The following is a 24,631-nucleotide window of genomic DNA, read 5'->3' as shown; positions in this document are numbered from 1 at the left end:
CTGTTATGCTATATGCTCAAGTCAGTGCTGAGGCAAGCTCTACCACTGCTCAGACCTGGTGTAGGAGGTTCTTCTGTCCATGTCTTGCTTTTTTGGTTAATAAATTAACTGCTTTGGCCTAGTTGATAGGGTAGAACTTAAGTAGGTGGGGAAGACAGAACTGAATAGTGGGAGAAAGAAAGGGGGAGGGGGAGAAGAGACGCCATGGATCCGCTGAAGACAAATGCTGGGAATTTTACCTGGTAAGCCACTGCCACATGGTGATACAGATTAATAAAAATGGGTTAAATTAAGATGTAAGAGTTAGTCAGTAAGAAACTAGAGCTAATGGGCCAAACAGTGATTTAATTAATACAGTTTCTGTGTGGTTATTTCAGGACTAAGCTAGCCAGGTAACCGGGAAGAACAAGTGGCCCTCCCCTTACACAGGCCAGGCCTGTGGGTGTGCTCTACCACTGTGCTAGGCACTCAGCCCTGACAGTGACATTCTAGATAAAATGAGTTCTGAAGTCAAAGGTAGGAAGAGATATGGACTGTATTTCATAAGCAGCAATTTCTGATAATGTCTGGTAATAACCTTCAGAAAGGACTACTTGAAAATAGCCCTCCTAGCCGGGCGGTGGTGGCGCACGCCTTTAATCCCAGCACTCAGGAGGCAAAGGCAGGTGGATCTCTGTGAGTTCGAGGCCAGCCTGGTCTACAAGAGCTAGTTCCAGGACAGGAACCAAAAGCTACAGAGAAACCCTGTCTCGAAAATCAAAAAAAAAAAAAAAAAAAAGAAAGAAAGAAAAAAGAAAATAGCCCTCCTATTCAAAGGAGTATTTGAAAATCTCTCCTCCAAAAGAAATTCTGTAGTCATATTAACATGTTCCATGTTCTATAACCAGCCAAAGTTGTCCAAGAGTGAATATACTGAAAGCAACTGGTTAATTTTATAATATATGAAGTGTTAATGCAATGCAAAGTGATATGCATCACCAAATACCAAGAACTCAATGTAGAAAATGTTAAGAAATCCATAATGAAATGAGAAAATGTGACTAGAAAAACCTAGAAGTTTGTGCAGCAAATGTTGTTATCTACTGAGCTCTCTTGTCTGCCTCTGACTCCTACTTTATACACAAAAGTAAATGCAAGCAGCCGGGCGGTGGTGGCGCACGCCTTTAATCCCAGCACTTGGGAGGCAGAGGCAGGCGGATCTCTGTGAGTTCGAGGCCAGCCTGGTCTACAAGAGCTAGTTCCAGGACAGGAACCAAAAAGCTACGGAGAAACCCTGTCTCGAAAATCAAAAAAAAAAAAAAAAAAAAAAAAGAAAGAAAGAAAAAAGAAAATAGCCCTCCTATTCAAAGGAGTATTTGAAAATCTCTCCTCCAAAAGAAATTCTGTAGTCATATTAACATGTTCCATGTTCTATAACCAGCCAAAGTTGTCCAAGAGTGAATATACTGAAAGCAACTGGTTAATTTTATAATATATGAAGTGTTAATGCAATGCAAAGTGATATGCATCACCAAATACCAAGAACTCAATGTAGAAAATGTTAAGAAATCCATAATGAAATGAGAAAATGTGACTAGAAAAACCTAGAAGTTTGTGCAGCAAATGTTGTTATCTACTGAGCTCTCTTGTCTGCCTCTGACTCCTACTTTATACACAAAAGTAAATGCAAGCAGCCGGGCGGTGGTGGCGCACGCCTTTAATCCCAGCACTTGGGAGGCAGAGGCAGGCGGATCTCTGTGAGTTCGAGGCCAGCCTGGTCTACAAGAGCTAGTTCCAGGACAGGAACCAAAAAGCTACGGAGAAACCCTGTCTCGAAAATCAAAAAATAAAAAAAAAAAAAGTAAATGCAAGCTAAAAGTATAACGAGGTTCAATAACAAAAATTCAGTGAACTGTTCAGATGAAAAGGAAAGTGCAAAGCATACAGATGGGAGGATATCTTAGTACTGTAAACTGAGATGTTTCCTATCTCTTAAAGCTAAAACTATAGCCCAATAACTAGCAATTCTACACCTGAACATGCCAATGCTCAAAAATACTACACCATTCACAACACCACTTTCATAGTTGTCCCAGCTGAAAGCAGCCCCAATACCTGCAGACTATTAGAAGAAGACTATTAGCAGGGTTAATGATCTGTAAGAGTAAAATCATAAATGGCTCTCCAAGTACATTAAACAGAAGCCAAAAAACAGCACCTGCTGTATTAGTTCCTTTATATCTAGCAGAAAAACAGACAAAATTGTACATTTAGAAGTCAGAATAAAAATCTTCAGGATGCCATTGTTTATGACTGAACATGTTATGAAAAGAGGGCGTTTCTGAGGTGCTAGTGATTTCTATTTCTTGACCTAGATGTGGCGAATAAACTGAGGTGTTCAGGTTTTTTTTCAGTATTGAGTTACCTAGCAATGGTATATTAGATCATATTACAAAATAAGCACGTGCGCGCGCGCACACACACACACACACACACACACTCACTCACTTAATGGCTATGTGCTAGCTTTCTAGTCTAAAATGTGTGTGTCTACAAGAAACAGGAATCAAGACTGTTCTAGAAAATGGCTATGTCCCAGCTAATCATTCTACTGTTGCTTTAAGTCAGAAATAAGAACAGTCTGCTCCAAATGACTTCTAGTTTCTTCATTTAAACATGAATTAATCTGACTTAAAGGTAACACAGACATCATCATTCTCCAGAAAACAAATGGGGAAGAGAAGCAGGGTTGAGGATGCAGCTCAGTGGTGGAAAACTTAGGGAGCACAAGGCGCCCCGGGTTTGATGACTAGCACTACTATTTTTTCGTTTTGCTTTTTCAATGAGAAATGCTAAAAGATGTACTAAATTTTGCTTTTTCCTTCACTATCACATCTTTGAAAAATTATCATAAGGCTTAATTTAGGAGATCGCCTTTTTTCAATCTGAAACTTACTGATAGCTTCTCTGGCAAGGAGGAGAGCACTAACTATCTTAAGGTAAAATGAAAGATGCTCCCAAGTCATACCATCATGGAGTTCTGTATTATCACAGACACGCATAGGTGAGTACTTGAATGAGTACTCTATTAGAAGCTCACTCCAGTTTTCTGAAGGTACTGCTGCTGCTATTTTAACATGTCTCCCATATATTCAAAACATATAAAAGATAACTGTTATACCATCTCCCCTCCAATTCATTAGAGGCAGAATTAACAAAGAATGATGGACTATCTTGAGATCTGAACAAAAATTAATCTGCAATTTCTTCCCTCTCCCAAATTTCTAATGACATTTTTCAGAAACAAATATATTCTTGGTTCATCTAAATTGTGATTGATCAAGACACTAAAAATTCCTCTTTTGTAAATTATAGCATACTCTTGAGGGCCTAAGGAAAAAAACAAGTATGAAATGGCAGAGAGGAAGAGGTGGACTTACAAAGAACTGATCAAATACTAGGGGCAGGGAGCGTACATCAGCGTATTTTTCTTAAAGGCTTTCATTTCTTTCAGACTTTCTAAAGTTAGTTCTGTCAGTTTAGTTTTGTCTTACAGACAAATTGTTCAAAGCATTGTCCTTACCACCTCTCTTGGAAAACCCCCTGTTCCGAGTTTGATTGTCTTCACAGTCATTACTGGACTCTTGAATAGAAATACAACATGTGAATAACATCTAGGTAACTTTAAAGGCATAACTGCTAAAGAACAGAATAGAACTTAATAGGAATATTTTTTCAAGTTGAAATTGAACATTATGATACTTAAAATATTTCACTAGAAACAAAGACATTGCTTAAATTCCCTATACAGAACATCTATGTATGTCAGTATTTAATGTTAAGTCTACGATTGAGCACCAACTATTTGGTCCCTGTTATGCTAGACAAAAAGAAAAACTTACACAAGTAATCAAATGGTTCTGAAAAGCAATTCATAGGCTATAGAGACATATGACTGTTCCATTTAAAATATTATCATTTCTTTCTCTGTAATTATCATTCTTAACAATGCTAGATAGTGGTGCTTTCTTAAATCCATGCAAACGTTTCCTCATTTTTCCTAATTAAGTATTCAATTACTCAATGGATTTTCTGTTTTAGTGACAACATAAGTACACTTCCAGAGTTTTTCTGGACAGTGGTATAAGAATCAATCACAACACTGAAGAACACCCAAGTGAACAGGGTGAAAACAGATGCTTAAGCTCCACTCTCACAGTTTATTCTCCAAGTACAGAGTGATAAGGAATGAACAATTGTTCAAATTTTAAAAGTTTTATGTTTATTAATATAACTCTAAGATCTTCAAATTCTAGCAAAAGCATATTTGGAAATACACAGAGAATTTCAAGGTATTTTTCCCATGTCATTGACGCCCAGTATTCAAGAACTTTAAACAAATGGCAAAGATGTCAAGCAACCAAACAGTTTACAGGCTATCATCTAAACTCATGCACAAAATTACTCATCTAGTTACTGCTTTGTTTTATACTTTCTAAACATGATTCTGACACCTAGCTGAAGGCCTTTCTTTGACTATTTGGAGCATATGTATGTGTTTGAAGACAAGATTTTTCTGTATTACAACCCTGGCTGTCCTGGGACTCAATTTTTAGACCAGGTTGGCCTTGAACTCACTGAGATCCACCTGCCTCTGCCTCCCAAGTGCTAGGAGTAAAGGCATGTACCACTACACCCAGCAAGCTTATATTCTTTTAAATAGTCACCTGGGACAACTTTCTTGAAAAGAAGATTTAAGAAAAATAAGTGGAAAAGGGCTTTTAAGAATGAAAACTGACTGAGATAATAAGGTGAGAGCTAACATATCTGCCTTGACAAAAATAATCCTATAGATCACTTTAGGACCTGGCAAAGAGAATGGGGTCTTACATTTTCTTTCATCAATTATTCCCTTAAAATCAACCTGCATTTACTTTGATCATTTTAAGAAGTAAAATAGAAGCTAGGTGGTGGTGCATGCCTAGGACTCAGGAGGCAGAGGCAGACAAATCTCTATTAGCTCAAGGGCCAGCTTGGTCTACAAGAGGTACTTCCAGGACAGGTTCCTAAGTTACATAGAAAAACCCTGTCTCAGGGGAAAAAAGAAGTAAATTAAAATAATGGCATTAGAAGAACCTGGATAAAAATGAATTCTATACTATTTTTTCTAATTTCTTGTAAATCTAGCCATTTAGAAATAAGTTTAAAATAAGAAGTGATCTTTGTAGATATAGGAGATAAAGCAAAGCACAAATGAAAATTGAATAAAATTAAACAGTTGTAACCTAATAATTGCATGGTATAAAAATGATGTCATAAACAACTTATGCACCTGGCACTGAATCTCTCTAGCCTGTTTCTGACATTATAGTTTTTAAAGTTTCCAGAAAAACACAACTTACCTTTCCAGAAACCAGAGCTATCTCCTTCTTCAAACTTGTTATTTAAAAAACCTATAAATTAATAAAAGGAAACTTCAAATTTCTGAAAGAATTTCTTTTACCTTTACAGCTTAAAAATGTTTTTCAGGACTGGAGAGAGATGGCTCAGCAGCTAAGAGCGCCTACAGTTGTATTGTAAGAGCAGGGATTCGGACCAAGCACTCACATCAGGTGACTCACAGATGCCTATAATTTCAGCTCCAAGAGATCTAACACCCACTCCATGGCATGTGTACAGAAACACATAAAATCTGTTTAAAAATCTTTCAGGGACAACTAATTATGATAACCCCTCCAAATGAGATAAACTATAATACAGCTACATATATAGCTGCAGTGTAGTGAAATTTCATTTGTATTTTAATAAAGCTTGTCTGAAGATCAGAACACAAAACAGCCACACTAGTCAGCCATACAGGCCCTGCAGTGGTGGCACACACCGTTACTCCCAGCAGCCACACTAGATAGCCATAGTGGTCGGGTGGTGGTGGTGCATGCCTGCAATACCAGCACTAGAGAGGAATATAAGGCAGGATGACACTGGAACTCACTCTCTTTCAGCTGGAGATTTCACAGTGCTAAGAGCTCTCTAGTAGCTTGGCTGCTTTGCTTTTCTGATCCTTAAGTTGAACCCCAGTATCTGTCCCTGGGATTTTATTATTCATGCTACAATTGGCACCCAATGTTCAAGGTATGGATTCACAAAAAAAGCCATTTGTGGCTCGTTAGCCACTGGCACAGGCTGGAGCCGCACACAGGGTTTGAGCCCCACTGGGCTAGGCTTTCTTTTTTCCCCTCAAACCTTTGAGTGAGTTTGGGATTTTTCCTGTTTAACCTCTCTGAAACAGTCCCCAGCTGCCAGCCAAACTCCAGAAGTACCTGGGCTCCAAATGCCACAGGACTCACCCACTCTAGACTGGCTGGTTCTGCCTTCAGGCAGCAACCTTCACACGTGCTTTTTCCCAACAATAATACCCTGGTGTGTTTTTTTTTTTCTTCAGAAAGCCCGAGCTCCTCCCTCCTTCCATCCATCCATCTCTCCCATCTCTCCCCTCTCACTCTCTCTCCCTCCACTATGGGTTGCAGGCTCTCTCTCCCTGAACCCCCTTTTCAGACTGCTGCCAAATTAGGCAGCTGCCTTGAAATCCACTCAGGCCTTTACTGTTCTACGCAGCAGCAATCAGCCTCACATCTTCATCAATATCAGTAGATCTCTTAAGAAAATTGGGAATTCTTAAAGGGAGAAATTAGTTAAAAGAGAGTTTTCCCCCACATTAAAAATATGGGGTTTGCTTTTGTTTACACAGGAGAAGAAAAGCTATGGATACCACCAAAATTGATAAAGATTTGATTTGAACAATACACATCTTAATTAGAAGAGATGACAGTTCATCAAAGAGCATAGCTGTTTAAACTAAACTAACCTATATAACTAACAAATGCTTTCAATATGATCAGATATAACTGGCCAAAGGATAATATCCCCCAAATTAGGGTTGGGGAAGGGTTTTGGTTCTATCTTTTCAAGAGAATAAAGGTATCCAGCTAAGGAATCTGAAGACCACTGACAAATGAGACATCTGAGAAGAAAGGACAAATCATCCAGGAAAAAAAATGTCTCAAGAAAAAGAGTAAATTGGCCTATTGGTATATCACATTTCCAACAGGATAAAATTTTATTTATCTTCCCAAATGTTTCTGCTGTTCTCTAAAGACATATAATGCAAATAGTCTTTTTGTAGTTCCAGTATAATTAAAAAATCAAAGCTGGCTTTGGAGTTGGAATGTGGCTCTCTCTTTCTCTAAATGCAAGCATGTGTATTAAAAGCGAAACCTAAAATCTCTGTTTCATGTAAGAGGAGCCACCTAATATGGGACAGAAGAAAAACAAAAATTTAAGGACTATTATTGCCACTAATCTCACAATCCTTTGGTTTTAAATTGAATCCTTAACTAAGGTATAAATTATATAAATATATATATATATATAATTTATACCTTAGTTAAGGTATTATATATATAGTTTTTGTCATGATATTAATGGTCATATAGAGTATTAACTAATTCTAGAAAAAGGTTTAATTTATCTTCTTGTACATCATTTCGGGTTTGAATATCAGTTTTCTGCAGTGAACCATGACCTTTGAAGTTTCCACAAGGAGGATGGGGCCCTGTAATGATGATTCCTCCAGCATTATGATAACACCACTAAGCTGAAAAATACAATCTAAAGATTGACTTTGGACTACAAACTGCTCAGAACAATTTCAAGGTGGCTAGCACATAAATTGAAAATAAAAACAGTGTAAAACCACATGGTTTTTCTTGTCCTGAGGAAGCAAAAACTCAGGATCCCCAGGGCTTGTTGGCCAGGCAGTCTAGCCAAATCAGTAAGCTCTAGGTTCAGTGAGAGATCTGTCTCTTAAAAAATTGTTGACTCTCACTTAATAAAATGGTCTTTAGTGTAAAAATACTCAAGGACTTAGTTAGGGATGGTGGTGCATGCCTGTAGCCCTAGCTACTTAGAAGCTGATTATAGACTATCACTTGAGTTTATGAGTTAGATACCTAACTGGACAGCATAGTGAGACTATCTCACACACAGAAAAGATACTTGGGGATACATATCTTAAAATTAAATGTCAATATGGATACCTATCGATCATTGTCTTAACTACATTATAAAGTACTCAGTTTATAATTAGGCTTCTTTAACATAAGAAATAAGCAATTATTTAAATAGTTGTTCAATTTATACACATGATATATATGTGTTATCTCAAATCACTTAACATCCTCAGATTTAACCAAATTTAAGGGCTCTTCTAGCAATAAAATGACATGGAACTTTAATATGTAATTCTCCTCTAAAAGCAAATATCCAACAGCTTCACTGTATGATTGACCAAAAATTCTTCAGCAGGTATTTTCTTTCAAAATGTAAATGTAGTCCTTAAAAATTATTATTTCTACAAAAAAACTAAGCTTTAAATTATCAATGTCACATAAATATTTGTAATCTTCAAAGTTGCTATATTCAAAGAATATAGTCAAAGAAATTGGCTGTATTCTACCTCCCTCAGTAGCTGCTTGCTCCTGTCATTCCTGTCCCAAGGAAAAATCAATGTTGAGTTTCTGAAAAAACTGGGACGCTCTCCCACCTAAACATTATTGGTCATCCTGTGCTCAGCTACAGATGAGCACACATTCCCCTACTGAGGTATAAACAAGTCTCCACAGGGAACTTAGATCCCTGAGTAATAAAGAAGGGAAGAATCGGGGCTCATATATAGAGTGAATCAATGATATTAAAGCAAGAGGAAAAAGCAAAATGAAGTACCAAAAATATGGTGCAACAGGGATAAGAGTGCTTGCTGTAAAGCCTGCTGGTCTGAGTTCAATCCCTGGAGTCCACATGGTGGATGGAGAGAAACAATACCTGGAAGTTGTTCTTTGTCCTCCATACATAAACATACAAATAATAATAATAAATGTTTTTAAAAAGACAGAACACTGTATATACCCAAAGCAGCATAAACTGTTGCTTTTATATCTCTAAATGAAAATACTTTCTTGAGAGGCTCATAATTTCTAGCATGACACATACTTTCTGGGGTTTTTTCCTAAAAAATAAACCTGGAAACCTTGGAGCCAACTACAATTGTGGTTGTAAAGTATTACAAGTAATTACCTCTGTTTCCAAAACCCTTTCCTCTCCCGAATCCTCCAGCAGCAGGTGTGTTCTCTCTTTTACTAGACTCGCCAATATCTGAAAAATTTTATAGAAAGTTAAACTTCTTAACATGCAAAATTGTGTCATTAAAAGATAGGGATGAAATGCATCTTTAGGATTAGATGACTTTGACAGATAGTAGGAAAATAGAAAAGGGACTTTAAAATAATATATTTGCAAGTATATTTAATTCTCAAGTTATATTTCCAAAATGTAAATAAATAAAATAATAAATAAATAAATCCACTAGTGGTAAACATGTAAGGTTTACTCATTCTTTTACCTTTAATCAGTAATTCACGTCATGATTTTCTATATACTGAATCCTCACTTCAATAGACTGGGCATTATATTCAGCCCACATGATAACTTCACCATTGAAAATAATAAAATATAGTTCAAAATGTTTTCAGCACCTTACTATCAATTTAGTTACAAAAAAATGAAAGCATTTTGCTCTACTACTATCTACAAACCCAAGTGTTTCTAGCTTTTTGTTTGTTTATTTGTTTTGAGACAGGATTTTAAGTGCAGTCCAGGGTGGCCTTAAACTCAAAATCCTACTGGAATTGCAGGACCCACCACACATGGGAAGTATTGATGGCTCTAAACATACAATTTTAAAATCCAACCTGGTCAGGCACAGTGACGCATGCCTCCAATTGCATCATTTGGGAGATGGAGACAGGAGTTCTAGGCCAGTCTTAGCTACACAGCAAATTCAAGGCCAGTTTGGGCTACAAGAGACCCTATCTCAAGGCCTGGAGGGATGGCTCAGCCGTTAAAGGCTAGGCTCACAACCAAAAATATAATAAGAGACCCTGTCTCAAAAATAAGGAAATAAATTCAACCTTGGTAAAAATAACTTCTTAAATTTAACACTGATAAGCTAACTAAAATATCTCCCATATTGTTTTTGTTAAGAAAACTTAACACTCAAGGAGGCCCTTTTACTCTACCCTCCAAATGTTTTACAACAATGTTCTCACATCAGTTCCTAGAAACAGAAATCTGAAATTAAGCAGCAACTGTGGACAATCTGTCTGTGAAGTCAATTTAACTGTCTTATCATCATCCCAAAGAAGTTAAGACAGCATTGAAGTACATGGGCATCACCTGGTGTGGTAGCACACGCACCTACTACTAGCACTTAGGAGGCTGTGGAAGGAGGATCACAAGTTCAATACATGTCTGTAATATAGTACACAGGAAGAGCTTAGGGCCAGTGTGGGTTTAAGACCAGCATGGATTATATTATATAATGTTTAAAGCCAGCTGGGCATGCATGCCTGTCTTTGTTTCTCTGCCCCTCTCCCACCCCCACATACCACTCACATTAAATAAAATCAACTCATTATATCAACAAAACCTACCATCCGCTCAAGTTATAACAGACTTAACTTTTCTTTAAACAGCCAAAGTCCCTATGCCTTTAGTCAACAATTCAGATTAAAGGAAGACTATACTTACCTCTGTTTCCCAAATTTCTTCCAGAGGGAAATCTCATGAAATGATCTCTTCCAGAAGGTCCATCTTCCATTTCTAAAGCAAATAACATTTCAAAGCAAATCAAATAAAAATACATATCAAATATATAAAATTTAAAGCCTTCTCAATGTGCCACATATAACAGAGGGATTTTATCTATTAACAAAAATAAATAAATAAATAAATAAATAAATAAATAAACCAAGAGCCAAGCTACCTGAGAGGCTAAGGCAGAAGGGTAACAAATTCACAGCTATCTTAACTACAACGTAAGTTCTAGGCCAGTACTAGGAACTTATGAGATACTTTCTCAAAACAAAATTAAATTACAGAGTTAAAATAGGACTGTAGATGCAATTCAATGGTGGAATACTTGTTTAGGATGCATGAGGCTTAGTCAAAGAAGAAAAATAACAAAGAGCCTAACTGAAAAATGAGTTGTCTAAGTAGCTCTTCAGAAGAGTACCCTATGCTCCACTAGCTTCTCGACAGGCCCACTCATCTACCTAGAGACAGCACCAGACACTGTGAGCTGGGGCCTCCTATATTAATTAGCAGTCAAGAAAATGTCCCCCAGACAAGCCCGCAGGCCAATATGATTGAGGCAACTCTTCAATTAAGGATCTCTTCCTAAGCAACTCCAGGCTGTGTCAAGTCACCAATAAAAACTAACCAGGGCACTATATTAAGTAAAAGCAAGAGTATAATATGATCCCATTTCTGAAAAAATGAAAAATAGCCAGATCAAGTAGAATCGTAACAAAATGAAAATAAAGTATAGAAAGCAAGGACAGAGAAGCAAAGAAAAGCAAGTCTATGTCTCAATAAAAATAAAAATGTAATAAGTATGCACCCATAAAATAAAAGTAGAATTTGATACAATTATGTCAGAATATAGACAGAGAGATCTAAAAAGAATCACAGTCACTATCAGTGGAGGCCAAAATTTGGGGCTAATATTTTGATTTAGTTTCTTCCTTTCTAACCATTTAAATTTTTGATAAAAATTATTTAGGTATCAATTTAGTTTACATTCACTAGACAAGAATATGCTGCAATGAGAAAATAAACTTTCTAGGTCCAAAAAGCTCTATTTTTAATCATAAAATAGGACTAACACAATGGATCAAAAAAGGTACTTACAGAAGACAACCTGAGTGCAAGTGCCAGCACCCACAGGGTGGAAGCAGAGACCCTGAATCCTGGAGCTGTCCTCTCATCTCTAATCCTGTGTTGCAGCATGCATATATGCCCCCTAACACAATCAATGTAATATTTTAAAGTACTTTTTTGAAAATTTGAAAACTACAAAAAGGTATTTGTTATCCAGAGAGAAACAATTATTTCTCATTTGATTTCTTTTATTTAGCCTAAGCATCCACAGATTAATGAGCTATGGCATTTAGTTGGTAGTCATTTCAATCTAACTCTTTAAAAATTCTATGACAACAGAGTACTATGTTCTCATATGATATAGGCCTGCCTATTTCATTCCTTTACTGAAACTATCTCTGAGAACCAGGTTTACACTGGGAAAATATCAGGAAGTATACATTTACACATCTGTCTTTTATACTTTTAAAAGATCTCAGCATTAATATGGAGGAAGGAAAATGAGTCTTGTTTTGTTTGTTTCAGGCAGGTAATAATCCCATATGCTTTTGAAAATTGGATTATATATTAAACCAATACATTTAAATGTTTGTTAAAGAAGTGCCTTGACAACAGCAAAGGTTTTCATAAGCTCTAGCCAACAGATTTATTTGAACATATGAACTAAATTTGCTTTAACCTCACAGACTGAGTCTCGTACTCCCCTCACTTTTCTACAAACTACCTTGGCAGTTTTGTTTTCCTTCACTGTATGCCAGGTTCCAGTGAGCAAACAGTTCTCTTGACTATAAAATGTTTTGACCTCACCCTCTAATTTTTAACAGAAGAAATTATAAACTGATTTTCCCCTAGGCCTTGCATTTGTCTGCCTTAAAATGAGCAGTAACTCAAATGCATAGACAACGACTTGGACTCACTGGAAGTACAGTAGTGTGGTTGCCAGGGGCTAGAAACAGGAGGAGTGCGAAGCTATTATTTTAATGGGAGCAGAATTTCAGTTTGCAAAGATGAAACTTATCAAGGTTGATGTAGCAATGCAAGTGTGTTTAATGCCAGTCTACTGCACACTTAAAAATGGTCAGGACAGCCGGGCGATGGTGGCGCACGCCTTTAATCCCAGCACTCGGGAGGCAGAGGCAGGCGGATCTCTGTGAGTTCGAGACCAGCCTGGTCTACAGAGCTAGTTCCAGGACAGGCTCCAAAGCCAGAGAGAAACCCCGTCTCGAAAAAAAAAAAAAAAAGGTCAGGACAAAAAAAATTCAAAATAAAACAAAACAAATCAAAACAAAAAACACTGAGTCTTGGGGTTGGCACAATGGCTCAGCAGTTAAGAGCATTTACTGCTCTTTGCAGAGAAGCCATGTTTGGTTCCTGGCACACACAAGATAGCTAACAACAATCTCTAACTCCAGTTCCAGAGAATCTATCACTTTCTTTTATCCTCTACAGGCACCAGGTATGTCCATGGTGCACTTACACATATGCTGGCAAAACACCCATGTACATAAATAATTAATCTTTTTAATGGCAAATATTAAGGCTGGCAAGATGATTCAACAACTGGAAGTTCTTGCTGTACAGGCCTAATCATCTGTGTTCAATTCCCTCAAGGTTTGAACTCCTAAAAGTGGAGGGATAATCAACTCCACAAAGTTGTCTTTTGGTCTCCACACACATGTCATAGCACATACATTATGTACACAATAATAAAAATATTAATGGTGAAGATAGTCACTGTTATGTACATGTTACCATAATAAAAAATCTTTCACTGTATATCAGCAGTCACATTTTAGCCTGTTTCAATAAAGCAAAAGACTACCGCCACGATTTAATTTCTTACCCAAGTAGTGATGTAGTAAGGGCAGCGGGGCTGCGTCCCCAGCACCCCGGCTGCCTGCTCGGCGGCTAGCTTATGCCCCGAAATAATTACACGGACACTGTATTCTTTTAAACACTGCTTGGCCCATTCTCTTCTAGGCTAATTCTCACATATTAATTTAGCCCATTTCTAATCATCTGTGTGTAGCACCCCAAGGTGCACTTACCGGGAAGATTCTAGCCTATGTCCATCCTGGGTCGGAGCTTCATAGCGTGCATCTGCCCAGGAGCCAGGAGCATGGCGTCTCTCTCAGGCGTCTGAGAGGAGAGCTGTCGAGACTGAGCTCACTTCCTCTTCCTCCCAGCGTCCTGTTCTGCCTACTCCTCCCACCTATCTTTCAACCAATAAAATGGGCCAAGGCAGTTCCTTTATTAGCCAATGACCTTCCTCCATCAAAGTAGTACTCTTTCTACCATGTTACCATACACATTAATTCTAGAGCGTATGGTAGTACACATGCAGGGAAGGTGGGCAGTTCAAATACAAATTCATACAGAGAAAGGAGTTAGGAGTCACAAAATAGGTTTCAATCCTTTTGAAACTTATCTCTCATTCTCTTGGGAACTTCGGTAAATTAGTTTTCTGATGCCAAAGAAACTCATGCTCTTGATGGCATGACAATGTCTGGCTTAAACAGTTGGTTTTTGACCAATCATCAGAATTTGAACCTACTTTAATAATCTTACCATCTATGCTGCCCTCTTATATCAGGAGACCTGACAATGCTTTAGCAACCTGAAGCCAAACATGCAACCCTCAGGCTGAAAAAGTTTTACAGCAATTCACTGAAGTAATATAGTCTCTGACACTGTATTTTCTTTAGATATAAGTTTTCCTATCTAAAATATTAAATTATAATTAATCCTCACTAAAAAATTTAAAAATATTCTATACCTATCAATCTACTACTTATCCTTAAGTATTATACAAAACCCTTAACTTAAAAATAAAAATTGTCTTGCCTTAACACATACCTGATGAAGCCGAAGTCCTGTTAAAAGTGTCTCCATTTGCACCAGAAGAGTATTTGTCCTGTAAGACAGAAAACCAAGTTTTCAATCAACTCTGAATAAGAAGAATGTGCCATCTATTTCACAAATAAAAATTAGAGTCCCTTCTTTTTTCATGAGAAATACATTCTAAGACCCTCAGTGCCTGAAATCATGAGTAGTTTCTCAATTTATTCATATACTGTCTCTTTCTCTCTTCACCTCACTCTCTTCCCCCCTCTCTCATATACACAAAGTACATGAGATACTTTTTCTTGTACATATATACCTATGATAAGGTTTTTGAATTTGGCACAGTAAGAAAATAAATTATGGCAATAGACTGTAAAAAAAATTATTGTTCAGAAGCTAGGTAACAAGGAGGCCCCTGAGAGGAATGCATGGTTCTCCCTAAAGAGGATATAGATGAGATGTCTTGGGTAAACTGGGTGGGGGGAGAGGACAGGGGATGGAGGCAATCAGGATTCTTGGGAGGCTGACAGAGAGACAGAGTAATGAAAGAGATATCTTGATAGAGTGGGCCGTTATGGGGTTAGGGAGAAACCTGGTGCCAGGAAACTCCCAGGAATCCACAAGGGTGACCCCAGCTAAGATTCCTAGCAATAGTGAAGAGGGTGCCTGAACTGGCCTTCCCCTGCAGTTGTAGATTGGTGACTACCCTAATTGTCATCATAGAGCCTTCATCCAGTACCTGATGGAAGCAGATGCAGAGATCCCCAGCCAGTACTGGGCTGAGCTTTGGGAATCCAGTTGAAGAGAGGGAGGAGGGATTATATGAGCAAGGAGGGTTCAAGATCATGAAAGGACAGCTGACCTGAGCTTGTGAGAGCTCATGGACTCTGGACGGACAGCTAGGAATCTGGCATGGGACCAACCTAGGCCCTCTGCACCTGGGTGACAGTTGTGTATCTTGGTCTTTTATGGGGTCCTAGCAGTGGGACCAGGACCTGTCCCTGATGCATGAACTGGCTCTTTGGAACCTATTCCTTGTATCAAGATGCCTTGTTCAGGTCTTGATGCAGGGGGAGGAACTTGATCCTGCCTCATCTTGATGCTCTGCTTATTCCCAAGGGAGACCTTACCCTTTCTGAATGGAGGCGGAGGAAGAGTTGATGGAGGCAGTGAATGGGGTTGGTATGATAAGAAGAAAAAAATCTTATTGCCCTCTATTCGCCACTTGTGCTGTGACATGATTTAATGAGATAGAGTGAGGTGAATGAATTATAATGTAAGATTAAGCTACTAGTGACTTTATGACAATATGTCAGGAGAACGAGCTGCTCCAAGTGATCATGGGTTATAGATCCATAATGTCAGACAGGTAGTGTATACAGCATGGATACACCAGACAAAGGGAGGACTCACTTTCTGGGCAAGACAAAGGGGGATGATGAGAGGTTTTAACATGCTACTGAGGATGACATGCAATTTGAAACACCAATTATTTACTTCTGAAATTTCCCACTTAACATTTTTACACCACAGTTATCTACTGATAACTGAAATCATGAAAAGCAAAACTACAGAAAAAGACACTACTATCAGGTGGTGGTGGCACACTCCTTTAATCCCAGCACTTGGGAGGTAGAGGGAGGTGAATCTCTGTGAGTATGAGGCCAGCCTGGTCTACAGAACGAGTTCCCAAGTTCCCGGCAGGCTCCAAAGTTACACAGAGAAATCCTGTCTCGAAAATTGAAAGGAAGGGGGGGAGGGAAGGAAGGAGGGCAGACAAGAAGACACTATTATATAACTGCATGCAAAACACTGGCTAACATATGAAATTATCACTTAAAATTATTAAATAATAAAGTACAGCCATGGCCAAATCTGATGGGCTACCCATTTCTATAAACGATTTTATTGGAGCACAGTGCTTCACTAATCTATGAATATATCAGCAGCTGCAATAGCCAAGTTGTGGCTGAGACTAAAACCTACAATGTCTAAATCATTCACTGTCTAGCTGCTGACCCACATACCTGCAAAGTATAAGCTGTTATTAAGTAAATAAACCAAAGAAAACACACAATACTGTTTGCAGAGTTCAGTATTTCACACTACACTCACCAATGCTACAGGCTAAAGTAGAACACAGGACACTATCAGAAGGCAGCTTCACAGTAAAGATACATAACTTAAAACTTTTACTGTGACTAGGCATGAATAGCACTCAGGATGCTAAGACAGGAAAATGATGAGATTGAGACCAGCTTGGGCTACATAATAAGATTCTGTCTCAAAAGGTTTTAGAAAGTACTCCATTGTAAATAATTAAACTAAAATAATATATCTACACTTAAAGAGCTGATTTTAAATAATGCTCATATATGCACTGAAAACTGTATGCAGTCTGTGGCTGCATTCCAACAAAGTTGTGAATCACCAGCTAATTGGGTCAGAAATATTCATGAGTAATTTCAGTTAAACTTGAGTAAGCAGTAATTCAAGATTATCAATGCTCTCACTTATTCACTGCTCCGGTTTCTAGTCTAAAAGTTCTGCTACAGATGCATGTACATTACTGTGGCAGTATTATACTAATCAGTGGACTTAGGAGATTCAACTTTTGTTACAAAAATCAATAACTAAATACCAAGTTAATCTTTGAAACTTCCAGTATTTCTTGAGGTTTCTCTGTGTTAATGACAATTTGAGTAACTTTTTCTCACCTCTAACACCTATAATGTCCTTTCATCATTAACCCACTCCTTTATTTCTTATGTAAGCTTCTATAAGAAAAAATTTTCAGACTAAAGCTCTGAAATGCATGTATATGAGCATCCAACATGAATAACTTAAAAATGAAGCGACCTATACTTTTAGGTAGTCAAATGGCTGCGTTAAAGTCACAATCGTCCTTTAAGTAAGTTCTTTTAAGGAAGTGCCTGCCAGTGTTGGAAAGAGAGCAACACCAAGGTGGCTACCCTCAAGTAGCACTTTTCTAAAATTTCTCTCACAAAAGACACTAAAATGACTTTCAAAACTTTTATGTGGCTCAGCAATCATCCAGATATTTTCTAAAGTTGTCATTAAGAGCAAAAGCACAACAGTGTCACTGAAATATCCTAGTAAACTGCTATAATAAAAAGCCCAAATCTATAGTTACCAAATACCAAAGCAAGAATTATCCAACCAGTCTTATCAAAGGACAAGGTGCTATTTGTCAAACAGAGGGGAAAAATACTTACTGGTCTAAAGGGTCTAACCAATAAGCACTAAAATAACTGAACAGTTTTTACAACATGATGCCTCAAGCTAAGGAATTTAATATTTATATGTGTTTAACTTACAAATTCCAATGCAAATTATGAAATAGGTACATGTGTACAGTAGGTAAAAATGACAGACGTCCTTTGTAATACTACGTAAGTTTGATTTTTCAGTTTTTTAAAAGGAAAACTCTTTTAGCTCTCTAATTAGCTTAAATTACCATCCTCATCTTCTCCAGGCAATGCCTCATTTAGGACATTTATCTGCAGCTGCTGCCTCTGCCATATCCTTTATTTCCTTCAAGTTACTCACAACCCAACTTTCACATTGACCTCTGACCTGAAAATGCTTTTTAATAAGAGAATAAGCAATAAAACTACTTTGGGCAGGTAGTGGTGGTACACGCTTTTAATCCCAGCACTTGGGAGGCAGAGGCAGGCAGATCTCTGTGAGTTTGAGGCCAGCTTGGTCTACAGGAGCTAGTTTTAGGACAAATCCCAAAGCTACAGAGAAACCCTGCCTCAAAAAACCAGAACCAAACAAACAAACAAAAAATAAAGTTACTAATTTGTATCTCTACCAAATGTGCAACATAACTTCAGAGGGCTTCTACCTCTGAATAACTTTGGTTTTTTTTAGACAGATCTACATATTATGGCATGTATTGATTATGACCTGGTAGCCCTCCTAACTCAGCTTCCCAGGTGTGTGTAAGCAAGGGCACAGTGAAACCACCAAACTGTATCACTTCCACAATACACCAGGACCAACAGAGCACTGAGGAGAGAGAGAGTCCAAGTCCTATACTCAATGGGCTGCCGAATGCTCTTGGGAACTCAGCCCTGACTGGAGCAGGAACTTGCTAGACTAGGACAGCAAGGTTTATTGTAAACATAAAACTGCTGAGTGGCTTCTCTCTCAGGTGCTAGAGAAAAAATAGCCAGAGGCATTTGGGGCAATCCAAAGTTGTCATGACTACCTCTTAGAAACAGAGAGAATAGCAAAAAGGGGTGAAAGCCTTGACAGTTATAAGGAGAAAAGCTGTAAAGTGGAACAGGCTGGGAGTTTAAGGTAGTGGGGAGGGGATTGTGGGCTCTGAGTGGCTCTGTTATGCATTACAGGTGCTGTTAATAGGTATCTAAAGAGCCAGAAGGTTAGCGTGAGTGCTCTTCCAGAGGACCCAGGTTCAATCCCCACCAACTACACGGAAGCTCATAACTGTCGGTAACTTCAGTTCTAGGTGACCCAACACCCTCACACAGGCACACATGCAGGCAAAACACCAATGTACATTTAAAAAAGTAAATTATTTAAAATAAATAAATAATATAACACACTAAGTCAGGCAGTGTGGCATTCACCTTTAATCCCATCATTTGGGAGGCAGAGGCAGACAGATCTCTGTGATTCTGAGGCTAGCATGGTCTACAGAGCAAGTTCTAGGATAGCCAAGACCTACATATAGAAATCCTATCTCAAAAACTCTCTCTCTCTCTCTGATCTATAATGTATGTACATACATATATATGTAATGTGTATATATATTTATTAAGATACTAGTGCTAAAATAAGTTTCAAGCCAAGAAATTATAAATTCAGATTATTATTTGGGATATTTGAATTCAAAGCCCACATATCAATCCCAACTAAAGCAAAACACCGAGTATTTTATTTTTGTATAAAATAAGTATTTTCACAAAGACAGCACTTCAAATCATAACTGACATACATATAGAATGGAAATGTTAGATGTGAGGGAACTTCTGCAAAGGGTTTCTATGTGTGGGGTTTTTTTTCTGGTTTTTCAAGACAGGGTTTCTCTGTGTAGACCAGGCTGGCTTTGAACTCACAGAGACCCACCTGCCTCTGCCTCCTGAGTGTTGGGATTAAAGGCATGCGCCACCACAGTCGACACCACAGTCTGGTGTCAAAAAACCCAGGATAGCCAAAACAATCCTATACAATAAAGGATCTTCTGGAGGCATTACCATCCCTGACTTCAAACTCTATTACAGAGCTACAATAATGAAAACAGTGTGGTACTGGCATAAAAACAGAGAAGTCGACCAATGGGATCGTATAGAAGACCCGGATTTTATCCCACAAACCTATTTTCGATAAAGGAGCTAAAAGTATACAATGGAAGAAAGAAAGCATCTTCAACAAATGGTGCTGGCACAACTGGATGTCAACCTGTAGAAGAATGAAAATAGACCCATATCTATCACCGTGCACAAAACTCAAGTCCAAAAGGATTAAAGACCTCAATATCAGCCGGAACACACTGAACCTGATAGAAGAGAAAGTGGGAAATACCCTATAACAGATGGGCACAGGAGATCGCTTCCTATGTATAACCCCAGAAGCACAGACATTAAGGGCAACATTGAATAAATGGGACCTACTTAAACTGAGAAGCTTCTGTAAAGCAAAGGACACTGTCACTAAGACACAAAGGCAACCTACTGACTGGGAGAAGATCTTCACCAACCCCGCAACAGAAAAAGGTCTGATCTCCAAAATATATAGAGAACTCAAGAAACTAGACTTTAAAATGCTAATTAACCCAATTAAAAAATGGGGAACTGAACTGAACAGAGAATTCTCAACAGAAGAACTTCAAATGGCCAAAAGACACTTAAGGTCGTACTCAACTTCCTTAGCAATCAGGGAAATGCAAATCAAAACAACTTTGAGATATCATCTTACACCTGTCAGAATGGCTAAAGTCAAAAACACCAAGGATAGCCTTTGCTGGAGGGGCTGTGGAGGAAGGGGTACCCTCATCCATTGCTGGTGGGAATGCAATCTTGTGCAACCACTGTGGAAGTCAGTGTTTCGGTTTCTCAGAAAATTCAGGATCAACCTATCCCTGGACCCAGCAATACCACTCTTGGGAATATACCCAAGAGATGCTCTATCATATGACAAAAGCATTTGTTCAACTATGTTCATAGCAGTATTATTTGTAATAGCCAGAACCTGGAAACAACCTAGATGTCCTTCAATGGAAGAATGGATGAAGAAAGTATGGAATATATACACACTAGAGTACTACGCTGCGGTAAAAAACAATGACTTCTCGAATTTTGCATGCAAATGGATGGAAATAGAAAACACTATCCTGAGTGAGGTGTCCCAGACCCAAAAAGATGAATATGGCATGTACTCACTCATAATTGGTTTCTAGCCATAAATAAGGACCACGGAGTCTACAATAGGTGAGCCTAAAGAAGCTAAGGAAGAAGGTGAACCCAAGGAAAAACATATAGTTGTCCTCTTGGCTAAGGGAAGTAGACCAAATTTCTGGGGAGAAAATGGGATCTTGGGGGGGGTGGGATGGGGGTAAGGGAAGATGGGGAGAGAAAAGGTAGAAGGGAAGGAGGGGGGACCTGGGAAACATGAGAATTGGGATAAAGGAAAGGTGGATAGGGGAGCACGGAACCACAATTCTTAGTTAAGGGAGTCAGTTTAGGGTGGGCAAGAGACTTGACCCTAGAGGGGCTCCCTAGTGCCCAAGATGAGGTTCCCAGTTAGTTCCTTGGGCAGCTGAGGATTGGGAACCTGAAATGACCCTATCCTAGAGCAATACTGACGAATATCTTGCATATCATCATAGAACCTTCATCTGGTGATGGATGGAGATAGAGACAGAGACCCACACTGGAGCACTGGACTGAGCTCCCAAGGTCCCAATGAGGAGCAGAAGGAGGGAGAACATGAGCAAAGAAGTCGGGACCACGAGGGGTGCACCCACCCACTGAGACAGTGGAGCTGATCTACTGGGAGCTCACCAAGGCCAGCTGGACTGTGACTGAAAAAGCATGGGATAAAACTGGACTCTCTGAACATGGCGAACAATGAGGGCTGATGAGACGCCAAGGACAATGGCACGGGGTTTTTGATCCTACTTAATGTGCTGGCTTTGTGGGAGCCTAGCCAGTTTGGATGTTCACCTTCCTAGATATGGACGGAGGGGGGAGGACCTAGGACTTACCACAGGGCAGGGAACCCTGACTGCTCTTTGGACTGGAGAGGGAGGGGGAAAGGAGTGGGGGGAGGGGGAGAAGGGTGGGAGGAGGGGGAGGGAAATGGGAGGCTGGGAGGAGGTGGAAACTTGTTTTTTTTTCTCCTTTTCGCAATAAAAAATTTTGCATGCAAATGGATGGAAATAGAAAACACTATCCTGAGTGAGGTAAGCCAGACCCAAAAAGAGGAACATGGGATGTACTCACTCATATTTGGTTTCTAGCCATAAACCAAGGACAGTGATCCTAGAGAAGCTAAATAAGGAGAACCCAAAGAAAAACATATAAGCATCCTCCTGAATACTAACCTTCAGCAAGCGATGAAAGGAGACAGAGACAGAGACCCACATTGGAGCACAGGACTGAAATCTCAAGGTCCAAATCAGGAGCAGAAGGAGGGAGAGCACGAGCAAGGAACTCAGGACCGCGAGGGGTGCACCCACACACTGAGACAATGGGGATGTTCTACTGGGAACTCACCAAGACCAGCTGGCCTGGGTCTGGAAAAGCCTGGGATAAAACCGGACTCTCTGAACATAGCGGACAATGAGGACTACTGAGAACTCAAGAACAATGGCAATGGGTTTCTGATCCTACTGCACGCACTGGCTTTGTGGGAGCCTAGGCAGTTTGGATGCTCAACTTATTAGACCTGGATGGAGGTGGGGGTTCCTTGGACTTCCCACAGGCAGGGAACCCTGATTGCTATCGGGCTGAGGGGGGAGGGACTTAATTGGGGGAGGGGGAGGGAAATGGGAGGCGGTGGCGGGGAAGAGACAGAAATCTTTAATAAATAAATTAATAAAAAAAATAAAAGACAATACTGAAAAAAATGTATCTTATAAAGTACATGCCAGTTATAATAATAATAAATTATAAATGTGAATACACACACACATAAAACTGACCCCAAAGCGTTTTTGAGTTACAATTTTAACCCCCAATGCCATTCAGAAAAAACAATCTAATATTTTAGTCTAATATATTCCTATTAAGTGCCTTACTTTCCAATCAAATCATTACTTTCAATATTTCTACACAAGTTATCTTTCAAGACTTTCCCACACATTTGTACAAGTTTGTGTTCACCTGAAAGTTCTAAAGCACTAAGATTTGAATGACACTGGCAGTATTACCATACTTTTGTTTGTCATTATCAAATTACTTTATAGATGTTATCCAATTTGAAGACTACCCTGGCTTTCTCTTTCTCCATTAAATAGTTAAGAAAGATTACATGCAGATAAATACTAAACAGACTAGAATAATTTAGAACTTCCTCACCAATTTGATTTTAAACTAATAAAAACCCACGGCATTTAATGACTCTACACTGTAAGTTTTATTACCTTTTCAAATACAGGAACATAGGAAGACACGTTAGGTTTGAGAATTTCTGCTTCCCAATCTTCATCTCCCATGGTAGCTACAGGTTCCTTTAAAAAAAAAAATTTAATGTACTTTTAGCTATGGTCACATCAGAATTGTTAATTTTCAATTATGAGGCTGTGGTTTAGGAATAAGACACAGTAAGTGAAGCACAAGGCAGTGGGGTTGGCCACCACTACTACAAAATAATACATGTAAATTATTTTTTTCTCCTACGCATCTCTTAGAACTACCTGACTAATGTGACCACCCTCCCAGAAAAGCTTTTCTTGCCTATACGTGGTATTTATAGGCAGCATTTTTATCTTTCAAAGCTAGGTGAATCACGCAATTCCCATGTCCCCAGCAATGCCTAGGTTTGGCCAAAATCTTTGTTCTCCCTCAAGGGATTCCCAAAGGGCTTGCTGTAGATGAGGTGGACGGGTAGTGTCTGAGACATTCAAGTTATTTCCCTTTGCGTCCCCTCCGAGATAACTCGGGACACTGAGGCCTTGGACACTAGAAGGGGAGAATGTCGTAAGGTGGCGGCCCGCTCTCTTCGACACAGGGCGTTGAGCTTCCCCAGGGGCGTTCAAACACCGTTTCTTCTGAAAAATGGCCGCCTGGGTACTGAGCAGAAGGTTCCTCAGGCCTCCCCGTCCTGCAGGCCCAGGTCTTCACACCCGCTAGGAGCTCTCAGCAAGGAGCCGCTGGTCCGAAGGGGAAGGCCCCAGAGGCCGGCCTCACAGCCCAGGGAGGCCCTCGTGCCGAGCCCCTGGCTCCAGCCCGGACCTCCACAGCCCCCCTGGGCCCGGCTAGGGCGGCCATGGCCGAGGGCAGAACCAGACGGAGGCCACCAGCTCACTCACCTCTCCGCTCCAGGCTTCCTGAGCTCCTCGCGGCCGCCAACGCGACTTAAACGGCTGCACGTGCGGACGCCTGGACGCCGACTGCGTCAAGTGCGTGGGCCGACAACAAATAGCACCAGGCGACGGGGCCGCCAGCCAATCAGCGCCCGCGCCGCGCGGGTTCCCGCCCCCACCGAGGGGCCCTGCACGTTCTCTGCCTTTGATGAAGCCGAGGCAGGGCTCTGCGGCCTGGTAGGCCTGGAGATGCAGGCTGCCCTAGGGCGTGTACCCCCGCTGCATCCTTCCCGACTCCATCCGCTCCATTTTTATCATAAAGAAAAAAAAACCAAAAAACTAAAAATTGTATCTCCTTGCCCTTTAGGTCTCCTCTTCCTGGCTTGGCCCTCCTGATTCTAAATGTCTGACTTACTCTCTATATTTGACAAATATACGTCCCACTCCTCTACTAAAACCGAGTGGAAGCAATGTTTTTCTTTGTCCTCCCCATTAAAAAAAAAAAAGCGCGAATGA

General features: G+C 39.6%; 1 protein-coding gene across 5 annotated transcripts in view; it reads right to left on the bottom strand.

Annotated features, from left to right (window-relative positions):
• Ddx4 (DEAD-box helicase 4) overlaps nt 1–23,305 on the bottom strand; it is a 51,758-nt gene extending 28,453 nt beyond the window's left edge. For 3 of the 5 annotated variants that reach the window (XM_041663567.1, XM_041663568.1, XM_041663571.1), the window contains exons 1-6: nt 23,234–23,305; nt 14,611–14,668; nt 10,624–10,695; nt 9,112–9,189; nt 5,382–5,432; nt 3,563–3,622 (exon numbers count right to left, since the gene is read on the bottom strand). In XM_041663567.1, coding sequence (XP_041519501.1) covers nt 3,563–3,622; nt 5,382–5,432; nt 9,112–9,189; nt 10,624–10,695; nt 14,611–14,668; nt 23,234–23,305 — 391 coding nt within the window. The remainder of the gene's footprint in view (nt 1–3,562; nt 3,623–5,381; nt 5,433–9,111; nt 9,190–10,623; nt 10,696–14,610; nt 14,669–23,233) is intronic. The other 2 variants (XM_041663570.1, XM_041663569.1) reach the window with 2 other exon arrangements.
• Nucleotides 23,306–24,631: the final 1,326 nt, after the last annotated feature.

Source organism: Microtus oregoni, unplaced genomic scaffold, assembly GCF_018167655.1.
Source record: "Microtus oregoni isolate MIOR12 unplaced genomic scaffold, Mior012 000014F_ref0000157, whole genome shotgun sequence".
Taxonomy (NCBI): Eukaryota; Metazoa; Chordata; class Mammalia; order Rodentia; family Cricetidae; genus Microtus; species Microtus oregoni.
Note: the sequence above shows the minus strand (reverse complement) of the source record. Positions and strands in the feature narration are given on the sequence as shown.